The sequence below is a fragment of the Hyposmocoma kahamanoa genome, unplaced genomic scaffold (assembly GCF_003589595.1).
Source record: "Hyposmocoma kahamanoa isolate Upper Pololo Valley unplaced genomic scaffold, ASM358959v1 202, whole genome shotgun sequence".
Classification (NCBI taxonomy): domain Eukaryota; kingdom Metazoa; phylum Arthropoda; class Insecta; order Lepidoptera; family Cosmopterigidae; genus Hyposmocoma; species Hyposmocoma kahamanoa.
The window spans coordinates 16099649-16121635 of NW_020653726.1; the positions used below are offsets into that span (position 1 = coordinate 16099649).

The 21987-nt window shown below is 34.6% G+C and overlaps 2 protein-coding genes across 2 annotated transcripts; both read left to right on the forward strand.

Moving 5' to 3' along the window:
- The first annotated feature begins 6079 nt into the window (after nt 1–6079).
- Nucleotides 6080–12862, forward strand: LOC113227082 (prolyl 4-hydroxylase subunit alpha-2-like). The gene is made up of 8 exons (XM_026459957.1): nt 6080–6226; nt 6661–6839; nt 6934–7067; nt 7355–7508; nt 8160–8381; nt 8689–8739; nt 12092–12266; nt 12687–12862. Exons 2-8 carry the CDS (start codon nt 6765–6767, stop codon nt 12812–12814), a joined length of 939 nt encoding a protein of 312 aa, XP_026315742.1. The 5' UTR covers nt 6080–6226; nt 6661–6764; the 3' UTR covers nt 12815–12862.
- Nucleotides 12863–19490: 6628 nt separating this feature from the next.
- LOC113227162 (prolyl 4-hydroxylase subunit alpha-1-like) lies at nt 19491–20392 on the forward strand. Its single transcript, XM_026460040.1, has 4 exons — nt 19491–19580; nt 19678–19866; nt 19932–20053; nt 20143–20392. The coding sequence occupies exons 1-4, from the start codon at nt 19491–19493 to the stop codon at nt 20390–20392; spliced, it is 651 nt and encodes a 216-aa protein (XP_026315825.1).
- The last annotated feature ends 1595 nt before the right edge of the window (nt 20393–21987 follow it).

Genomic DNA, 21987 nt, shown 5'->3' on the forward strand with positions numbered 1-21987 from the left:
ACTAACACTAACACAGCACTGTGTTAAGTTTTAGCAAATTTAGCAAATTTTTAAAACTTTGGTATAATTATTAATAAGAACTGTAAATTATTTTATGATGTAGACAAATATCATAACGTCATTGATTATTTTAAATTGTTTAATTTCTATTTTTTGACAATTGTTTGAAAGCAAAAAACTAGAACCATATTAATTGAATCGAATAGCGTGATCGGTTGCGACAAATCGTGCAGAGCGCGCGATCAGAATTTACATACCCATTTCACGTACCTACCATACTTCGAAATTCGAAGAACGTCTTGTTGTTATCTGATACATCCTTGTTTAAATTCCATATTTCTGTCTTTGCATTTAAGATTTTGACTTGAATGAGGTAACACTCAGATTTTGTTCAGATTTGTCTTCTTCGCTATTGATATATTAGTATTTATGTAGGAATGTGCACAATGGAACATTTTTTTTTAAATATCGCATTAATTATAATGCCAATTTTAATACATATGCAAAGATTTTAATTCAGTTTAATGCTGTAATTTATTATAGTTGCAAATATTAGAGAATCTAAAAACATAAATTTTATCAGAGGTAAGTGAATTTTCAAATGACTTGTTTATTTACCAAATTTTAACTGCCTCCGTGACCGAACGGTAATGGTGCTGGGCTGCCATGCAGAGGTCGCGGGTTCGATTCCCTGGCCGAGAGAAATATTTGTAAAGCCTACATTTATTTGTTTCGTGAGTTCGGGTGTAATTTGTGGTTGTCTATGTCCATAGCACCCGCGATACAGGGTTTCCCTAGTGCGTAAAATGTAAATGGTAGGTGTTATAATGAGGTACTAAAATAAATTAGACTTGCATAATGTTTTTTTTTCTCAGAAATGATACCATCTAAATTATTGCGCCTAGCCTGTTTCTTGGCAGTAACGTGGTGGGCACAAGCAGAACTTTACAATGCCCTTACGCACAAATTAGACAAATTAATATATACACAGAAAACCGTAATAGACGATTTACAAGAATATTTGAGGAAAGAAAGTCAAAGATTAACGCATTTGAACACGTAAGTTCCAATTTTTAGGGCGCCTTAAATAGGATGCTTATATAAGTACTGCAGTGGCGCCACTGTGGCGCTGCACCGCGCTAGTACTCATTATCATTCAATATTTCTGGGGTCGGCGGACTAAAATACAAGTCAAAATGCAACATCATTCATTTCAATTAATACATCTACCGGCTAAAGCCCATAAGCGAAATCATTCGTTACTTCATAAATTTGTAACTTTATCCTAGAGGCGTCTTTTTCAAATTTATCATTCTCTTCACATCTTCCCCTGGTGACCCATAATTCAGGTTTTTCTATACCTGTCTCGGGCACCAGTCTCTCACAAAACAGTCTGACCAATTTTTAATCTTGTTTTAACCTTAAGTTCCTTACTCTAAGTCTGTTTTGTGATTGAGATATAAATAAAACATTATTCATTCATTCTTCCAATACTATAAACAATACAAAAAATATATAATTATTTATTAACAAATGAAGCACTTTTTACTTATGTGCTGTAGTCCGCCGACCCTAGATTTAGAAGCGCAACTGCAATGCCACAATCGCACCACGCGTGCCTCTTTTGCAGACTAGATATTGTATTAAAATAAGTAGTGCGTGACACGGCTGCCGCCCCACAGACGCGCCACTGCAGTGTATTCGTAAGCAACTAATTTGAATGTACCTTAGTGTTAAAAAGAGAATCTATAGAAATAATTAGTAGCCATAATACATTATTGCAAACATCGGGAAGTGAAGGACTGCCTTGGCTTAGTATTCGATACGCTAGACAGGCAATGTCTGTTTCCGTCGAGGTATGTATAGTGCTTTTCACAAACAACAACAGAATAATAACTTTTTATTTAAAAAAAGACCTCAAAATCTTACTCGCTTTTGCTGTGTTCGACTAGAAAACCAAAAAACTGACTTTTAGAACTCTAAAGCGTTACAAGGCTGAATATAAGAAGATATCGAAAAATGTTACGGACTATATAGCGAATCCTGTCAACGCTTTCATATTGATAAAACGATTGACCATTGACCTTCAACCTGTCGAAAAGCTTGTCCATGAAAAAATAGGTTAGTATAATTTAATTCTATACTTTGAATATAAATAGTTTAGTTATATACCGTTGCTCCCTCGATCCCCCTGGTTTGATGAGCACAAAATTGAGATACGATCTGGCAGTCGGTTTGAGATAACGCTCCGGTGCAAACTTATGAACAGAATGTGACCATATTTTGTTAAATAAGTTAGCATAATAAAGCGAATCTGTCATAAAGCTAATCTGTCGTAAAGCGAATCTGTCCTAAGGCGAATAAGGGATGGGATTGTGGAACATGTGTACAATATAGTTACGGAGTGTAAACGGAATGAGGTCCCGAGATCTAACTTATAAATAAAAAATAATAACATTAGTGTTGTTAACAGCATATTGACCTCTCCTTGTAGTAGAGAGACTGAAAGTGCTTTTCTACCGGCGCACTATTGGAAATTTAAGTCAGTTACGGACCAAAAATCTGTAACTTTTTTGTTTTTTGAAATACATCTTTAATTTTTTTATTATACATAGTGGGAATAACGACGCTTTTAAACGCATATACATTTTTATTTAACTACCCGTAATTGAGAGAAAAAATGTGCAAAATCATAAATCCCTCTGGTAAATACTACCCAATATTTATTTTAAAAAAATGGAAATGCCATGTTACGGTAATTTTTTATTCATAAAATAAATTAAATGTAATTATAAATTTTTCTTAAAATTATATAAAATAAAAAGAAAAGTACGAGACAATAAACAACTTCTGAAAGTTGTCCGATAGGTAACACTGCAAAATGATTAATTATACCTTCTCCGTGAATTAATATTTTGTGTACCGAAGATGGCATATAATACCAATCATATTTAATGACGCATATTCTTGTTGTTTCCAAAGTATATTTCCCAAATTTTTAGGAGTCTATCATTATGCCAGACGATAAAGCTAGAAGGATTATATAGAGTCGCTTTATCAAAATTTCATCGACTCCTGTAATTTCAGCTGAGCAGACTGCATTATAAAAAATCCTCGCAGTGTTACCGTCATTGGTATTACCACCTTCTTGCCGTGGTTTATCAATTATTAATCAAAGCTCTTCTCGAAAGCGTCTTTGTACCACAGTTTTCTTCTTTTGTTTCATTTGTTTATTTTCGTCAGTCGTAGCAGACCATTTTTGAGACGAAAGATTTTAAGAAATATGCATCATCTCCATACAGCGAATCCAGGCGTGCAGTGTTGATAATTTATAACGAAAAGAATTTTCATTTTCGGGCCTAGCAGTTACATTTCGTAAATTATTCATTAGACGTGGAGTAGCACCACAAATGAGTCGGTTAATATCTGAGCTACTTTGGCGTCTATCATGGTCAAAAAAGTTAATGTTTAACTTGAACGCCATTGCCTTCCTTAACAATCAACGATGGACTCAAAGAATCAATTTGATTTCGAATATCGTCAACAACAGCTTTAGTTTTCTCAGGAGTTTATTTCAAAAACACAATTAAGGGCGACAGAATCTCACGGATGGAGGCGCAGGATTTTGCCAAGCAACAGTACCAGTCGTTTCATCAACTAACCCGGTGGGCACAACAGACGCGACGAATATGTATGAGTCTGACACAAGTTCAGACTACTCTGAAGGTCTTTGTTTATACTCACTTTGACCAGCCATCACATCCCCATTTACTGTATAAAACCAACTGTTTCCAACCGTTTTCGTACACGGAATCTATCATCAATATCCTCGCCGTTGTGTGATCTAATAAATCCTGTACGGATACCATTTTTGCACATATGTTTGTAATTTCAATAGCTGATGCAGGTATATTAATATTAATATTCTTCAAATATAAATATTGAACCCTGGTCAGATCCAATTCAATGAATACTCTTAATGCTTCTTGATCGCTCAGCGTTTGGATGGTATTGGAGTCGTCCATCAATTTTAGCACTGATATTTTTTTTCTTTGCATCTGCAGGCCTCAATGCCTCCAAGATTTTTGCTTCATTACTTTCCCCCTTTGAATAAATGCACCATAGACGTGTTCTAATCTATATTCATTAAGCAGTGTCGTATTTTTGCCTTTCTTACTAGATTCTGAAGAATTTTCATAAGACATACAAGGTCTTCCTCGTTTCCCAGTTAAAGTAGATGGAATGGAATCGATTGTCGTTGACAGAGTAACAGAAAGCTCTTGATCCAACCAATCACTGTTAACCCTCAAAAAGGCTTCTTTCTTTCGTGATGCTTGGCTCCATCGACTGTTGTACTGTGTTAGCAATTTTTTTTTACATCACTTATTATCAAACGTAAATTATCCTCCGAAAGTTCACAACAATCTCGTAAAAATGTTTCTAGAACCGATTCATTTCTTCCACCTTCAATGTAGGAAAGTATTAGTTCTCGTCTCAAACATTTGAAAGTACTCATTTTCAAAGGAGTTGGAAAAGTCTATTCAGTAACAAACGCCTGCTTGTTTTAATAAATTTATGAAATTAATGTGTCAGAGCATTATATAGTAACGTTGGAGTGTGAATAATATTGATAAATATAATAAATGCAACCGCATATATATTATCGTATCGCGTTGCATTGATAAGGGCATTTTTCTGGGGTAGGACATTTGATACGATTTCTTTCATATCTTTAGAAGCCGCAAAAAACCGCAGCTGATTTTTATAAAATTTTGATAATGAATACCTACGTTATTCGAAGCTTCGGCAAGCTACGCTAACAGTCAAAACCTTTGATGAATTTGATAAAGATAGGTTAATGTCTCCATTTTTAATTACGATTTATTTTCTTTACATTACACAACAAATTTGGATGTATTTTTATTAAATCAACATACCTGTCTAATATAAAAAACCTTTAATATAATAAAGTATGACATCTAAACTATCAAATAAAATTAAATGTGTATTTCAATTAAGACATTAGTCAAAATCATTTTTGATACGCCGTTGTTCTACTATTTCTCATAGTGCGGCGAGGCGAGGCGAGGATTGAAATTTGTATGGCAAAATTTAAAACATCGTAGGGAATCTTCATTTGATTCTTCTTACGTTAATATATTTAATAATAATAATTTACGGGATATTTTACTTCAGTTGCGTGTTTTTTACCTACTAGACAAACTGGATAGCACTGATTGTTATTATCCACGTCCTTACGAGTGCTCGCGATAGATATTAATGGCAATTTTTGGTGGAAATAGGCCCGGTGAGATTTCGATTGTTGTCTTGTCTTGCCGGTAGAAAAGCACCTTAAGATGCTGCACAAAGTAGTGATTTTGGGACTTAAGAACAGACAAATGTAATTATTTAAGCATTGTTACCTTATCGTTGTTCGTGTCGTTATCAAGGTGACGTGTTCATTGAAACAAACCCATCTTATTGCATCTTATAGATTTTTAAAAAGCAGCCGTTTTTGACATGTAAATCTTTCGTTTTAGAATTCAGAAAGAAATCAAAAAATGCTTCGCTACTGTTCCCATCTCAAAAAGATCTAGAAAGAGCGACTTTGGCGCTTTGGAGAAATCAATTCGTATATGGTTTGAACGTCACACATCTCGCTGGTGGTTACTTGCATACTCGATTCGGGTAACAAATTGCTGATATTAAATATTATTTACAACATATATAGTCTTGCGATAGATAGAGTGAGTGATGACAACACAATAATTCATGTACACTTAGCAACACCAATCAAGGTATGTAACCAACTTTTAACAAATATTTTTTAGAGAATGTAGGTACCTATATCTTTCGGTGTAATGTATTGTACGTACAAATTACCAGCTTAATATGCAAATATTAAAAGCTATAACCTATATCATGTTTTCAGCCAAGACAATAAAAGTGTAAGGGAGTATTTGTGAGTATCTGATTTTATTTAGACCACAGATACAATTCGTGGTGCCTAAATGGAAACAAAATAACCTCGTTTTTTTCAGTTCTCCTATGACGAGCTTTGATTGCTTCGAAGTAGGCCGGATTTTGAGCAATAAAAATACATATAAAGAAGCGTTAGCGTGGTTGCTAGAGGCGTATAGAAAATACAAAATTAAAGATAGGATTAATAGCATTTTTTCAAAATATGAAATAGTGAAACATATCTGCGAGGCATACGTAAAATTGGGTTTGTATTAATAATAATGCAATGCCAAACAACCATAAAATTTACCTGGTCTCAAACTAGACAAATACTATACCCGGAACACCCAGACCAGAACCAATTTAGAAAGGTTCATTGTCCAAATTGTTCCTACCGGGTATTGAACCCGGGGCTTCCTTATCTAGCGCCGACAATACAATCCATTGAACTACTGACGTCGGCAACAATATTGACCGCAAATTAATCCCTCACTTATTTATTTCGCTGGCTCAGAGCGACCCCAAGTGGATCTTACCCTGCGACCATTCTTGTGCCAGTTCTGATTCCAATTATTAATAATGTTGTTGTGTGTTTTTTCACTTTGGTCATTGCTCTCCGAAAGGGTAATTAGAATGTTGTTTGGCTAGGTAATTTAAGAAAAAGTATCCAGTATATGTTTGAAGAGTTCTACGTTTCAGGAGATGTGAAAAATGCTTTGCTCTGGAACAATAAACTAAAGAATGTAAGACAGCCAGGGAAATATAATAAATCACAAACAGATGCCGCGAAGGAGTTTAGACAAATGAAAATTGATGAATTGGAAGCATTATTGAGGAAAGAAGAAAAGCTCGGTGAGAATTTAACGGTACTATTGCAGGTACGTAGACTGGAGTCTGAATGCATAAGCCATGAATTCGGTAGCTGTCAAAATAGCTAATCAATTGCTAAGTAAATGTTGCACATTATTTCAGGAACCAGAGAGATTAAACTTCAACTTGAGCCGTGAAGTTATCATTGACTGTAATAAATTACATAAACGATCAAAATATCTGTTTAGAGCAATGTGCCGTGGTGAAATTACTGTTTCTTGTGAAGTTACTAAAAGGTAAATTATACTTCCTTTGTAATTGCAATTATCTTTAGTATGATTCGTGTCTGATAGTGTTACGAATTAAATCCAATAGTTATGAATTCAAGTCGCCTCTTCACTATTTTCATTTACAATCCCAAATGCGCCTTAAAACCATTGACATTTGTCAAATGTAATTTTAGAAACTTTAAGAAATCTGAACTTGGCTAAAAACAATTTGACTTTGGCTCTAACAGTTCTGACAATGAATTACCATCTGTGATTACGGTCTAATTTGTCTAAAAGCGACATTTTCTTTTCAGGTTAAAATGTTTTTACCTAAAGAGGACACATCCATTTCTTCGTTTAGCGCCTATAAGGGCAGAGCAATTGTACTTATCACCAGACGTGTACCTTTTTTACAATGTACTTAGTGACAACGAGATTAATGTGATTAAAGACATTTCGTTGGAAGAGGTGAGACACCGACTACATTCACCTGTAAACCTACCTAAGCTAAATCTACCTGATAAACAATAGTTGCTGTTCCTCACCGAGACGCAAAGACATAGCCTGGGATTCAACCCCTATGTTGTGGATATCCCAAGGCTAACGCTACGTGCGAATGCACGGAGCGTTACGCTTCCGCATTTATATGGCGAACGGTTATGAAGTGGAATTCCCTGCCTTATTGCTATAATCGCTATGGACTTCTTCCCTGAACGCTATAACTTGGGCCTTTTCAAGGCGAGAGTGAATAGGCATAATTTAGGTGTGTATGATCCATTGTCGACCTCATCGTCACGTTTCATCGAATGCGTACTTTTTTTATTAAAAAAAATACTTATCCTTTTCGTCAGAAAAAGACTCATGTTTATCAACAAGCGAAGAAGAGAAAACGAGGACGAAGATTGTACACGTACACCTCCAAGATGCCTAATATACTCTTTTTTTATTCATAGGCCCCTTAACCGATCGAAAAGTTAAATTAACCGAAATATAATCGATTAAGTGATTAAATAACTTCTACGAATTCAAGTAACAACAATGGTTTGATTCAAAAACCTTGTCCATATTCTTTATTCATATTAGATAGCCAGTAATAAAGTGGGTATTAATATTTTCCAGTTCACTCTTGCAGCAGTTAACAAGCAAATAAGTTCCACCAGTGCATTAAACCGCTGCGTAAGAATAGAGATATACTTAGAAGACAATAAGTCTAGCGTTCTAACTAAAGTTAGGCAACGGGTAGAACATTTTTCAGGCCTTAATATTAATTACTCTGACATGTTTCAAGTTGTCTACTATGATGTTGGAGGTTTCAAAGCACCTCATCACGATTTTGCTCAAGTAAGTAGTTACAGAAAAAACTGAAACATACATATCAACAGTGTCTACGGATCGGCCACGTTTTTGCCAATTACTGAAAATCAGGCTTTTTAATATTTTTTAATACCAACGGCTTTTTTGGTCTTTTTCATAATTTAAATATTATGTGACTAAATAAATAATTTAATAAATTTATATACACATATTTATTTAACTTTAATATGGTAACCAAACATTTAAAAACATACCTTGGTCCTTAGACACTTAATTTTTATTTACAAAAAAAACCTGTACGTTTATGTTTTTTAATATTTATTTTATATTTTAGGATAAACAATACAAACATAATGAAAATCGACTGTCAACAATTCTTTTCTACGTAAGTTAACGCAAAATCAACTTAATAGTAATTATTAGTGAAATGAAAGCCAATATGTCACCCTGAGAGTCGAGCAGTTCGAGTCCCGTCACCACGTTAGTTTTAATTCATTTGGGCCGTGTTCTGCATAAATGTGTTAACCCACAGAAAATCGTAAAATGAGTTATGAATGCAGTCTTATACCTTGTAATATAAAGTTTAATATTCTTTTCAGTAATATATTTAAAAATAATCGTAGTAATGCATAAATAAATCAAAAAATTGTTTTCACAAAATCTGGTTCGTTTCATAGGCAAATTTCGCAAAAATGTGTTATGTGTGGTTAAATCATAAATGCGAATTACAACACATATCTTTCAACGTAGTTTGAAATGATTTAGTTTAAGTACGCTTACACATCAATTTTGTCGATGATATGGACAGACCGGAAAATGATATAGATTCTGGAACTGAGGATTGGGCGATGAGAATAATCCTTTTACTGTTAAAATAAGAATTTGGCTAATGGCGCACCTTTCAAGACATTTATTGCGAAAACTGAAACTTAATAGGTTCATTTCAATGTGAAAGAAAAGGAATGAAGGCGAATATGAGTAAGACGAAGGTGATGGTAATTGAAAGGGATAAAAGTGGGAAAATGGGGACAAGATTGGCAGCGCTGCCAGCCTTTGAGAGCCCTGTAAACACGCTTTATGAAGAACCCTATACCATAGCGCAAAGGAAATACTTCAGGAGGAAGATCATTCCACACTTTGCAGGTTCGAGGAAGGAACGAACGAGATGCCAGGCATCTAAGATGTGGGGATGGACTCTACTCCTTTGGGGGGAGGTGTGATGATGGAAACGAGACGGTGGCACCAGTTCGAAAAGTTCCTCAGAGCACTTCCCATTGTAAAGACAGTAAAACACGCACAGAGAGCCTACGTCTGTCCATAGGCTAAGGGGCTCCATACCGTCTGCGAGTCTGTGATCATCAACAATACGAACAGCTCTACTTTGGATGGAGTCAAGTGGGTCAATCTGGTATTTGGGAGCTCCTGCCAAGAGATGCGAGAAAAACTCCACATGGGCCCGTACTTGTGTTTTATACAACAAAAATCGGTGACCTGGTCAGAAATACTGCTTCGCTCGATTTTGGACACGAGTTGCAATCTATTTTTTTTAAATTTATTTATTAGGTTCATCTACAATTGTTACATCAAATAACATGTTACACAATTTGTTATTAGTATTATGCCAAGATGCACAACTAGTGACAGATGAAACACAACGTGCATTGAGCAGATTAGTCTTAATATTTAAGTTCTATGAAATCCAATACAATTACAAGAGAAACAGAAAACAATGTAGATAATTGTTACATAAAAAACATGAATTTCAATAATAATACTTATAGATTTTATTTCACTTGCTGGTATATATTTGTACGACCTGTATAATAGGCAACACTGATATTGTCATCCGTATAGCAATGAATGTTACTAGTTAATAACTTATCGTTGATATGCAGGATGAAGAAGGTTGGCGATAGCACAGATCCTTGCGGAACGTCGGCGTTAATGAGCATGGTGTCCAAGCACAATCTGTTCACAGTAACTTTTAAGCTCCGCTGAGACGGGAAGCTAGCGATCCAAGTGCACAGCCCTTTTGGAAGCCCGTAATATAGTAGCTTCGATAGAAGTGCCTTGTGCTAGACCCGATCAAAAGCCTTAGCGATGTCTAAGCTCACGGCCATTGCTTCCCCCATGCTCTCGATGGCAGCTGCTCATTGGTGCGTGAGATACACAAGAAGATCACCAGCACTGCGACCGCGGCTATATTAATAAGAGATTGTTAGTGTGATGATATTGAACGGAAAGTAATAGTCGAAATCAGGTAAATGGAGCTCTGTATGCCTTTATAGGTAGCCAAAACGTGTCAAGAAAGTGCGGGTTCCAACCCTGATGTACGGTAGCGAGTATTGGGTGTGACAGAAGAAGCATGAATTTAGGGTAAATGCTATTAGTATAAGAGCTTTGAGTAGTATGTGCTCTGTTAGTGTCTTCAAATTAGGCGTTTATAGAACCGCTACAGTGCGCCACTGTGGCGCTGCAGCCGCGCCACTACGAAAAAATAATAAGAGAGAGTCGTGTAGTGAAAGATTATGTGGTCAAGTGGAAAGGATGGATGTTAGTAGATTTAAACGTGGGAAGATATAGACCCTCGACGCACATGTCTCGATCAAATCTCGTAAAAGTAAGGAATGTTACGTCGTGCGGGGAGGCTCCTTTTGTGCACCCCCGATTGTTACTGGTCAAAGAAGAAGGGCTATTGATTATTGAAAACAAAACACGTTGACTGACAAAAACTAGTCTTGCTTGGCTTAATACATGATCACTATGAAAATGTGATTTCTCAGTGTTTGCAAGGATTAAGTGACACTTTATATGTACTTTTCCGTATTTAGCAAAAACGTATTAACCACACTTGACACATAAAGTAATAATTTTGTTGATATATCGAATTTTGCGTAAACCATTTTCATTTAATTACTAATCATAAATTTGTTAATTTAAAAAATAATAAACTGATCGTAATGCTTACTTCATTACAAATTTTTTGATATATAATTGTCCTGTAAACTTCATTAATTAAATGAGTAATGACAAGTAGTTGCCAAAAATCTCTCTAATATCTCGAAACTGTCGTTTTGTGGGTTAACTCATTTATGCAGAACAGGGCCAATTTATGGTGAGTGTACCAAGTGAAGATCTGTCGACCTTCGTGAAGGAGGAGTTTTTTTGGCCAAAGGGTGTCATTGTATCGACGTTTCCGAAGCTGATTACCGGACACCCTCGTTGCGTTACACGTTACGTCCATACGTGTTTTCTTATTTTACTATTGTATATATATTGTATGTATGTCAGTGTAATGTATATATTTAAATGCCTATGTGACCCGATTACAAAAAATGAATAAAAAAAAAATAGGAATAAATTACTTTGCTACTTCACTAAGTATTCGCTTCGCTAAAATAGCTGCGCTTGTGTATTTTTGCTATTAAATATTTTTTCATATAATATTTATTTTATATTTGTAATGAATATCACGATTTTTTCACTACCTTGATATTCATACAGTTTTGTGAAAATACTCCACTACTCGTTAGTTTATTCGTTCCGTGGCTTAGCTGCCATAGCGTCTAGCACGGTTTGACACTGGTTCGAGTCCAGCCGAATCGAAGAAATAATAATTATAACAAACTAGTCGAGTTATTTGACAAAAACAATTGACTGTCATGGTGAAACTTCGTGTCATTCATAAAAACTTGAAAATTACAAAAAATAATAAATTATTGTTTTTTCCTCGACAGATATCAAACGTCCACCAAGGCGGCGCTACTGTGTTCTTACACCTCGGCCTGACGGTATACCCTGTGAAAGGTGCAGCTTTATATTGGAAAAATCTCTATCCATCTGGAGAAAAAGATGTTTTGACTTGCCATGCGTCTTGTCCAGTGCTCCAAGGATCCAAATGGGGTAAACTAGGTTTTGTACATCCAATTTTTCCTATAAATATTAGTACCAAATATTGCAAGTTATTATGTTGTAAGGAAATGAATGGAAATGAAAATGATGGAGGATTACATAATCAGCAGTAAGGGAGAATGACATCTTTCGGCTTGATGAATGATGAAATTAATGAGTGAAATATTCTTTGTTGCACGTTAAAAAAAAGCAAAACAACACGAACAGTAATGGAAGTATCACAGAATAAGCTAATGTACAACAGGCGGCTTTATTGTTAAGTAGCAGTTTCTCTTTGGCAAATATCTTCTAATGAAAGTGTTACCAATAAACACACTACACATATTGTACAATATGTTATTGTTTTATGTTGTTATGTATTATCAACATATTATGTACACATTTTTTATTTAATATAATTTAGTATTTTATTTTCCCCAGTTATATCCAGACGCATAAATCTAGTCGGTCAAGAGAGAAGCTTCCCATGCACACTCAGCCAAAAAAAAGGTCGACGATTATATCTGCCTAGTCTGAAGAAGGAATTATTCAATAAGAATTTATTTTAACTAGCTGGTACACATATTGTTTACTGTATTTAGATTTGTTTATAACCTTGATTCTTCGTATTAAAATTCTAATTAAATAAATGTTACAAGATTTTGTTTTTTTCTTATTTCAATACACACACAATTTCCTGCGTTTGGGGATCAAGAATATTTATACTCTGCCGTCCTAATCATAAACACCGTTATTGACATTGTTAGCGAAAAAGAATTATTAACACTTCTGTAATCATTGGAACGAGATAGATAGATATACACATTATTTCCCGCACACAAGAACAAGTACAGTACATAAACAACTTAAAACTAATGTGGGCAAAGGCGTCCTTGTCGCTAAGAGCCACCTGTTCCAGACATCCTTTGAGATAGATGATAGTTAATCGGAGCGGGAGACGTAATGTGCCAATTTACCAATAAAAAATAATTGTAGGAATAAGAAACATTAAAAAAGTGACATAATAATTTATCAAATACTTATTATATATAAATATATGTATTTATAAATATATCTAAATGTACTTATTATTAAATATAAATAATATTATACACGTTGCACCCTAGGAGCGTGTTAGAAGATAATATTTACGCTATCCGGTTTTAAAAATAGGGAGCGACTGGGAATGTTGGTTTCCAGATGGGAGATCGTTCCACAGTTGTGCTGCCAATCGTAAAGGAATCTTTGTAATACTCAAATCAGGTGAAAGGATCTACAACCTGCAGATTTACAACCCCCTATAAGCGGTTCCTTTATATCTCATTTAGTTTCAGTGTTATTAAATCAGAGTAACCGACATTTTTCAAAGAAAAAAACTTCACGTGCCTATATCTCGAAACCTAAATGCAAATGCGTCTTTATGACCAGGAAGATAGTACCTGCTAAGCACTAAATAACGTAGGTATCAGATGGAACTAATAAAGATTTTCAGAACGTGGCGACGTTGATGGAAATGAGAGTCTGCGATTTAGGTGGGTATTAGGAATACGTTCTATTCTTTCCTTAACGGCAGCCACTAAGCTCCAGCCAGTGTCAGTTTCGAGGAATACGTTATTATAACGTCTGTCATTTTTGAAGACCGAGTAAAATGACATTTGTAGAGTTGTCAATTTTCATAAAATTTTAAATAGTCATGTAAACGTTGTCGACAGTTTAATCTATGGACTGTGAAAGAAGGTAAAGTTTTGCCAAAAAATACTGGTAAAATACTCTTTGTACTTTTCGTAGACATAGTTCTAAATACAGTTTGTATTATGTGTATGAACTTACAAAAATTGACAATGCAAATGAACCTGTACTTAGTAATTGAACGAATAGTGGGCGATTGACGATGAATGATGAATGAGTACCAGTTATGGATATCTTGTTTTATACCCAGCCCACCATTGGAAAGGACTCTGCTCGCGCAGACAATAAACTTTTATTGCCATATCGGTCTAATTCTAGAGCAATGAGACTTTTAGGATAATCGTGTTCCGGTTGTAATGAACCGAGTAACTCGTCCAAGTACTCGGCTCGTCAAATGTTAAACTGAGTAATATTCGGTACTCGGTTACTCGGTAAAAGTTGTAGTTTATACATATCGCACGTTTAAATAACTACTGCCACTAAACGAAAAAATCAACTTTCGGGACATGGCTTGCGAGCTTATGAACATAAGTTTAAATTGAAAAAAGCGAGATTTTTGTTTAGTGACGGTATTATTTTGTACTTGCGATATATGACTTGTTCATAAACACCTCTGACTTTCGTAGTCGACTTTAATTTAGAATACATGTTACGTCAACATTCGTATGTATATCATCGCGCGGTAGTCACACATTTGTCATTTCATACCCATGGTATAATAAAGCCACATGTGATATACTTTTTTGGCATGAAAATCATCAACATAACACGAACTACATGAAACAAATTACGTATCTAAGAGTCGTATTCTAGAACTCTACTCAATGCTCAAGTCAGAATTTGAGCAGACTTGAGTATGATTTCAAGCACTGGAAATACGACCCTAATGGCAAGGACTTGAGTATGATTTCTCGTGCTTTAAATCATACTCATGTCATGACTTGAGCAATGAGTAGAGTTCTGGAATACGACCCTAAGAGTAAAATTTTATAACTCTCCTATATAAGCATAGAAAAATTATCAACAAATTTCGTCGTAGATTTCTTTTGTAATATTAAGTAGTGGAAGGAACCAGTCGTGCGCCTGGTGGTAAGCGACAAGCCTGTCAGTAACAGTTGCAGTGCCACTCAGAGCTTTAAATCGCATAGATCTACCTGCGCCCGTCACCCTGAGTCATAAGTTGATAAGTTCCATGTGCCAGTGATTTCACCAGTAATGCTCACATACTGCTTCGCGGCAGAATCTGTGATCATTTCTCCGGTAAAGTTGTAATTCCTGCTTTTTACTGCTGTAATTACGGCTTTCTTATTACTGCTATTTTAAGAAAGACATAAAGATAAGGTTGCCTGAAAGAAATTGCTGCTACTACAATAAGGCCGCCTGTTGTACATTATCTTACTCTGTGACACTTACATTACTGTTCTGTTTTGTTATTGTAATTTTTAATACGCAATAAAGAATATTTCATTCATTCAAGATAAAAATGTGCTTCTACACTTTTATTTGTCTACTATGCTAGTTTCAAGAATTTTCTTGAAACTAGCATAGTAGACAAATAAAAGCTGTTAATCAAATGATTAACAGCAAATTAAACAATGAAATTGAAGCATCCTTATACCTTACACTCCATTGTGCTAAAATTGGCCAAAGTAAACAAATCTAAAAAGGAAATTCTTTGCATTTTTCTCAACCGTGTGAATCAACACAAAATTTTGCCTATCCACCTCTATAAACATGATTTTTCAGTCAGTGGTAACATGGACGTAGGAATACACTTATTTTGTTTCGTTACATTATCACATTTACATCATAAAACTGTTTCTGCTTTAGAAACCGAATTACAGCACTATGTGACAGTCTATCAAACCGTTATAGATATTTTAGCGCACTATGTCACGAAAGAAACCACTAGATTACACGGAATCGAATTGTAAGTAAATGTTTTAGGTTCATGTTTTAAATAATAATAAAAATACTTGCATACCTACTGCTGTTACAAGTTCGTTTCAAAGTTCTGACTTTGAAACGAACTTGCCACATTCTACTTAAATAAATAGCAAAGTGAAAGTCATATAATCATTTAATCTACTTTGTAAGTCAATGATCTACAGGTAACATTTTTGCACTTCAAAACGTCATTTTTAACCAACTGCTCGTTCACTACGCTGACCTCCCTGAGAAGAACTAGCAAGAAACTCTAGGGATTGCTCTTTTCACATAAACTTAGATGCTATAGAATACATTTTGAATCACAGTTGTGATGAATCTAGACTCACGTTGTCTTTCCATACATCTTTATCTAACACGTAACTCGATACACGTGGTCTACAATTTTGTAATATGGCTTTTCAATTAAAATATTTTTAATGTAAGTTTTAAACTTCGGAAATGGTAATCTTAATATATGCTCCGGAATCTTATTGTAAAAACGTATACGGATTTTACTTAAATATTAAATTCATAACTGTCGATTTACGAGTAATACATATCAAGTAGCAATAAAGCTCACTGTCACCTGCCACTTCATTATTGCGTTCCGATTTGTAAGGGCAAGGGTGCTGGTGAAATTACAGGCACATAGGACTTGCTAACTCAGGTCTCGGGTAATGGACGCAGTGGCAGTGACCCCAAGATCTTTGCGATTTAAAGCTCTGAGTGGCACTGCAATTGTTATGGATAGGCGTGTCGCTTACCACCACGACTTGTTCGTCCCGTCACATGGTATTGTTTAAAAAAATGCCACTGGTGATTGGAAGTTGTTCCTTACCAAACTTTGATCACATTCTACTAATTAAATAGTTATGTTCACATTCAAATATAAACACTTATTTAATTAGTCAATCATCCAAATCTGAAAATTCTATAGATGTTATAGATAACACACTATTTAGATATCACTGCTGCTGAAAAATAAATTTTAGGTTGCTGTTCAATTTTCGGCGGAGAACAAAAACCGCTTTTACCCTGACTTTTAACACTACATAAAATATTACAATTATTTCGCTTTTCATGCTTGTAGGTCTGTCATACACGCTCCCCTATTTGGCATAGATAAATTGACATAGATACATTCTTTTAGAAATAAGCAAGAGGTACCTTTTGTGTGTATTTTCCTTTTTAACCGACTTCAAAAAAGGAGGAGGTTCGCAATTCGACTGTATTTTTTTTTGTATGTACGTTATGCGATGACTCATTTATGAACCGATTTTGATGATTCTTTTTTTGTTGTTTGATTGTTGGAAAGAGGGTACCTCAGTAGTGGTCTCATTTAATTTTAAAGAGAATATTCCACCTGTAAGGGTGGCTAACTAGGGAATGAATGACTGTTGAGGCCCTTTTTTTACTACGCCGTACTCAGATTATTATACTTAATGTGTTTTGTGTTTCCTGTGCTATAAATGATTGATGAACCAACGAACCAACAGCACGGCATGATATACACAATGTCGGTCGAGTAAATGATTGACGCGCGACTACTGCTTTTTTGCGATTTGCTTCTCTTTAGGTTCGGACACTTTTAAGCGCGCACCCGACATTCATTACTTGGTCAATGTATAGGTATAATATTAACGTATTGACCTCATTACCGTTAGGGAATATTATAATTGCATAACTATAAACTGAATATTATTTTTCTAGGATTTTGGAACATTTAACAAAAGAACATGAAAGTTTAATCATTGATAATTTGGACGATCCAGTTAGCATGTTTAAATTAATAAAAATGCTAACATCCGATTTATATAATTTAGAAAAATTAACGGAAGAACGAACAGGTATTAGAAGTTCATGCATTATCGTTTACCTAAAACGTTGATACAATACTTCGGTACATTTCCCGCTTATTGTTACAGCTATGCAAGACAAACTGAGTTCATCAATAAAATACGGCAGCAGTAAACACTTGAATAAAGCTGCTCTCATACTCACGACAATTCAGTATACGTATGACTTAAACTTGACGCTGCTTGCGGATGGACTGTTCAATGTTACTTTCACGTGAGTGACCGATATTTAGTTCAACAATTGAATCCGAATGGTAATAAAAGCTAGCTTTAGTAGAGCTCCTTGTAAAAGAGCTCGTTCAGGGAAATACCGCCACCTTTACCTATTTCTCCCGTCAAACAATAATGTGAACATTAATTTACTGCTTTCCGGTTCTGAAAGGTAAAGGCACTAATGAAATTACTGGCACATGGGGACTTGTTAACTTATATTACAAGGTGATGGGCGCAGTGGCAGTGCCCTTCAGATATTTACGATTTAAGCACTGCTACTGTCATGGATAGACGTGTCGCTTACTACCAGGAGCACTAATTGTTCGTCTGGTCGGTTAAAATAAATAAAAAAGAAATAAAAGCTCCGAAAAGGAGATAAAAATGAGCTTATTCAAAACATAAATACTACTACGTAAATATACTAAGCTACCGACAACTTTTATGAAAATAAAATGGAAACATTCGTATCTGAAAAATCTTGCTGACGTAATGTTACACTCTTAACATAATTTATATTTTACCGAAAACTATTGTTAGCCTTTTTTAATCCGCAAATCACCTATTATAAATTTAAAAGCGACCTTGTACCACCTACATGACATAAACTTTGGTCCTTGCTAAACTCATATCACTTAATCATAGGGAAATATTAAATAAAATAAATAAAATATTAGAGGTATCATGTGTGACAAAATAGGATATACATCGTTAAGTTTCGGAAGTCGAGTATATATTATTCGGAAACACAGTTTTTATTTCGTATAAATATGATATTATTTTTTTAATACAGATTGCTCAAAACGTGGTATTTTTCGTACTACAAATAGTACCGAAAGTTGGATTTTTCGCACTAGTGCTTTTTACTTTTCCATTTTTTTTTATTTACCATTGTTTCAAGTCTTAAACACAGAACTAAAGAGGTTGTATATTTATTTAATATTTATGTGCTAAAACTTATATTTTCTTACAAACATCATATTTGATTAAATTGCATAGGTGGTTTATAAAACAACGGGTTACATTTAAAAATACCAAAATATTTTCCATAAAGATGGCTGACTGAGTATTAACAATGACCGGAGGTGAGTATTACGCGAGACCACTGCGCGCCGCGCCATTAAAATATATTGTTTTATTTTACTTTCAATGTAGTTTTTTTCGCAAACGTATTAAAAAACGTTGTTTGATACACGTACGGATTTGTCATTTTTACTTGTCTCGAGAAAGAAGCCACTAACTTTCCGCACTTGTATCAAAAATAACTGTTGTCGGTATATTCTGTGTTTATTTTTCAGTAACGCATTTTAACACAGCTTACATAACGGTTAACCTTAGTTCGTTACAATATTGTTTGTTTTTTTTTTGTAACTTTTATTATTTCTCATTTAACCCAGAGATAAGTATTAATCGAACATGTTTTATTTTTAGTCCAGATAACGAAAACTACACCGACAATTCGTGAGTACTCCGCAGAAAGTTAATGTTTTATTGCAACTATTTCTTTACTATATATCGTGTATAATACTCAAACCATATTTTAGCTCTCATCTCAACGAACATGATTGTTTTGAAATCGGTCGCTATTTGTGCAGAGAAGAAAAGTACAAAGAGGCGGTCACATGGTTCTTGGAGGCTTTTAGAAGATATGGCAAAACAAATCGGACAGATGGGTTAAAAACTAAAATTCTTGAACATCTTGCTTTCGTCTACGACGCTCTAAGTAATTATTTAATATTCATTTAAAGAAATTAAGAATACCTACTAAATGGCATGAATTTAACGAAACTGTTTCAGATAATGTAGAAGAAGCGTCGTTTTGGATCAAAAAACTCTTACTCGAGGCACCTGGACATCCTTTACAAGATCAATTTATGAAAATAATAGACGAATATAATACAATTTTAAATGAAGAAAAGAACTCCTCGAACGAAATTGTAAGCAAGTCAACAATATTATGGTCCGTAATAGCACTACAATATTCTAATAAATACATTTCCAGAATACAAATCAAGAAACTTTTACTATGGAAGAAATTATTGGAATATGCTTAAAGGTAACCGCAGATCTTTACCGAAAAGCTTGTCGTGGTGAAACGAAAATCGTAAATGACGTTGCCAAAAGGTACCGAAACATATATAGCTAGGGGGTAGCTCAGTATAGTACTTAAATTTTAATCACCTATCAAATTTAATGACGTTCATTTGATTCAGACTCAAGTGCAAATACCTATCAGGAAATCACCCTTACTTAAAATTGGCGCCAGTCAAGTTAGAAGAACTTTATTTGGACCCCGATGTATATATGTTCCACGATGTAATCAGCGATCACGAAATAGAGCACATCAAAGTCATATCCGAACCACGAGTAAGCAGCCAAGTATTTTCATTAATGTTTACTTTACATTTGGAATGTATTATATTTTTTAACGTTTATAGCTTCAACAGTGTGATGTGCTGGTAAATATGACACAAAGTAATGTATATCGGATGCGTCTGTGTAATGCAACGCATTTAAAGCCCGAAAACTTGTCGTCTGAAGAGATGTCACTTTTTATAAAAATATATAATCGTGTGGCTGACATCACCGGCATGAACACGGATTATTCAGAAGCTTTGCACGTGGTTAAATATTGGGTAGGAGGTTATTATGGCCACCACATCGATTTTTGGCAAGTGAGTTATTTTTAATAACCGTGTAACAATTTTAACTGAACTATGCAACTCGGATAATAGTTCGGAATCGATGTAACTCAGAGAAAGGTTATAATAATTAATAATAACATTGTCAAAGTACGCACCGATGCTATGGATATATTGTAATTACAAGAAAACCACAATATACCTATATAATTTATTTATTTTCGGACAACGTAAATCCATATTTAAATTAGTAACAGACTTATAAACTATGTTAGTAAATTATTTTAAACATAATGTTTCGATATCTGAAAAATTGGTACTCGGATGTCTGAGATGAAGTTATTTCACGTACCCTAGCGTTTTTATTATTCTAAAGAGCTTTTTAAAATATGGAGCTATTATTAAATATCTTGATATCTAATGTAGAGTCCTGAGAAAGGATAAATTAATTTGATTAAAATAACACGTTGCATATAATTCATTAAATTAAAATATACTACTATAATATTATAGTACCGAAGTATTTTTACATTATTTGCAGAACACAGAACCCAAATTAGGACACCAACTCATAGGAAATAGAATGGCTACCCTACTATTTTACGTAAGTGTGGAGGTCTAACTGAATTGAAAAGGCTATGTGATAAAGTGAATTCTGGTGGACTGACTTAACTTTTGTCCATACCATGGACCTGTTTCGTTTGGACCTATTTTATAATCAACAGTTATCCACACCTGGTCAAGGAGGTGCAACAGTTTTTCCACATCTTGGTCTGAATGTGTACCCAGTGAAGGGTGCAGCGTTGTTCTGGCGGAACTTGTTTCCTTCGGGTACGGGAGACCTGGATACTATTCATGGTTCTTGTCCAGTCATTCATGGATCTAAGATGAGTAAGTATTTTTTTGTATTTAACTTTCAATGTTGATTTTTATGTTGTTTTTATGTTTACAATATATTCATATTTCTTTTCTAATTTAACGCTACGCAACACGGGTTACGTAGGTATATTTAAATGCACTTCAATTTGATGTTATTTACGTCAAATTAAAGGTTTACTAGTTTACTGGTGGTTGGAATAAATTTCCTGTAAATCTATTAGACTGACTAATTTAGTCGCGCATAATTCTAGAACGGTTCCCAAAAGTCTAGTGTGAAAATTCTATAAATTTTAAAACTTAGTATTACAGAAATTTCAGTTAGAGATTTACCAAAGTCAAAATACCTTTTGCAGTTATGACGCATTGGATATACAACATCGGCCAAGAGCTTCTAATGCCATGCAAACTCAAAAAAGATGATATATGGCGGGAAAACCTTCAACTACCAATTCTAAGCAAAATAATGAACACTCCTTGTCACGAAGATATAAAAAAAGACATGCAAACTTGCCGACGACATGGTTTATCATTTTATTA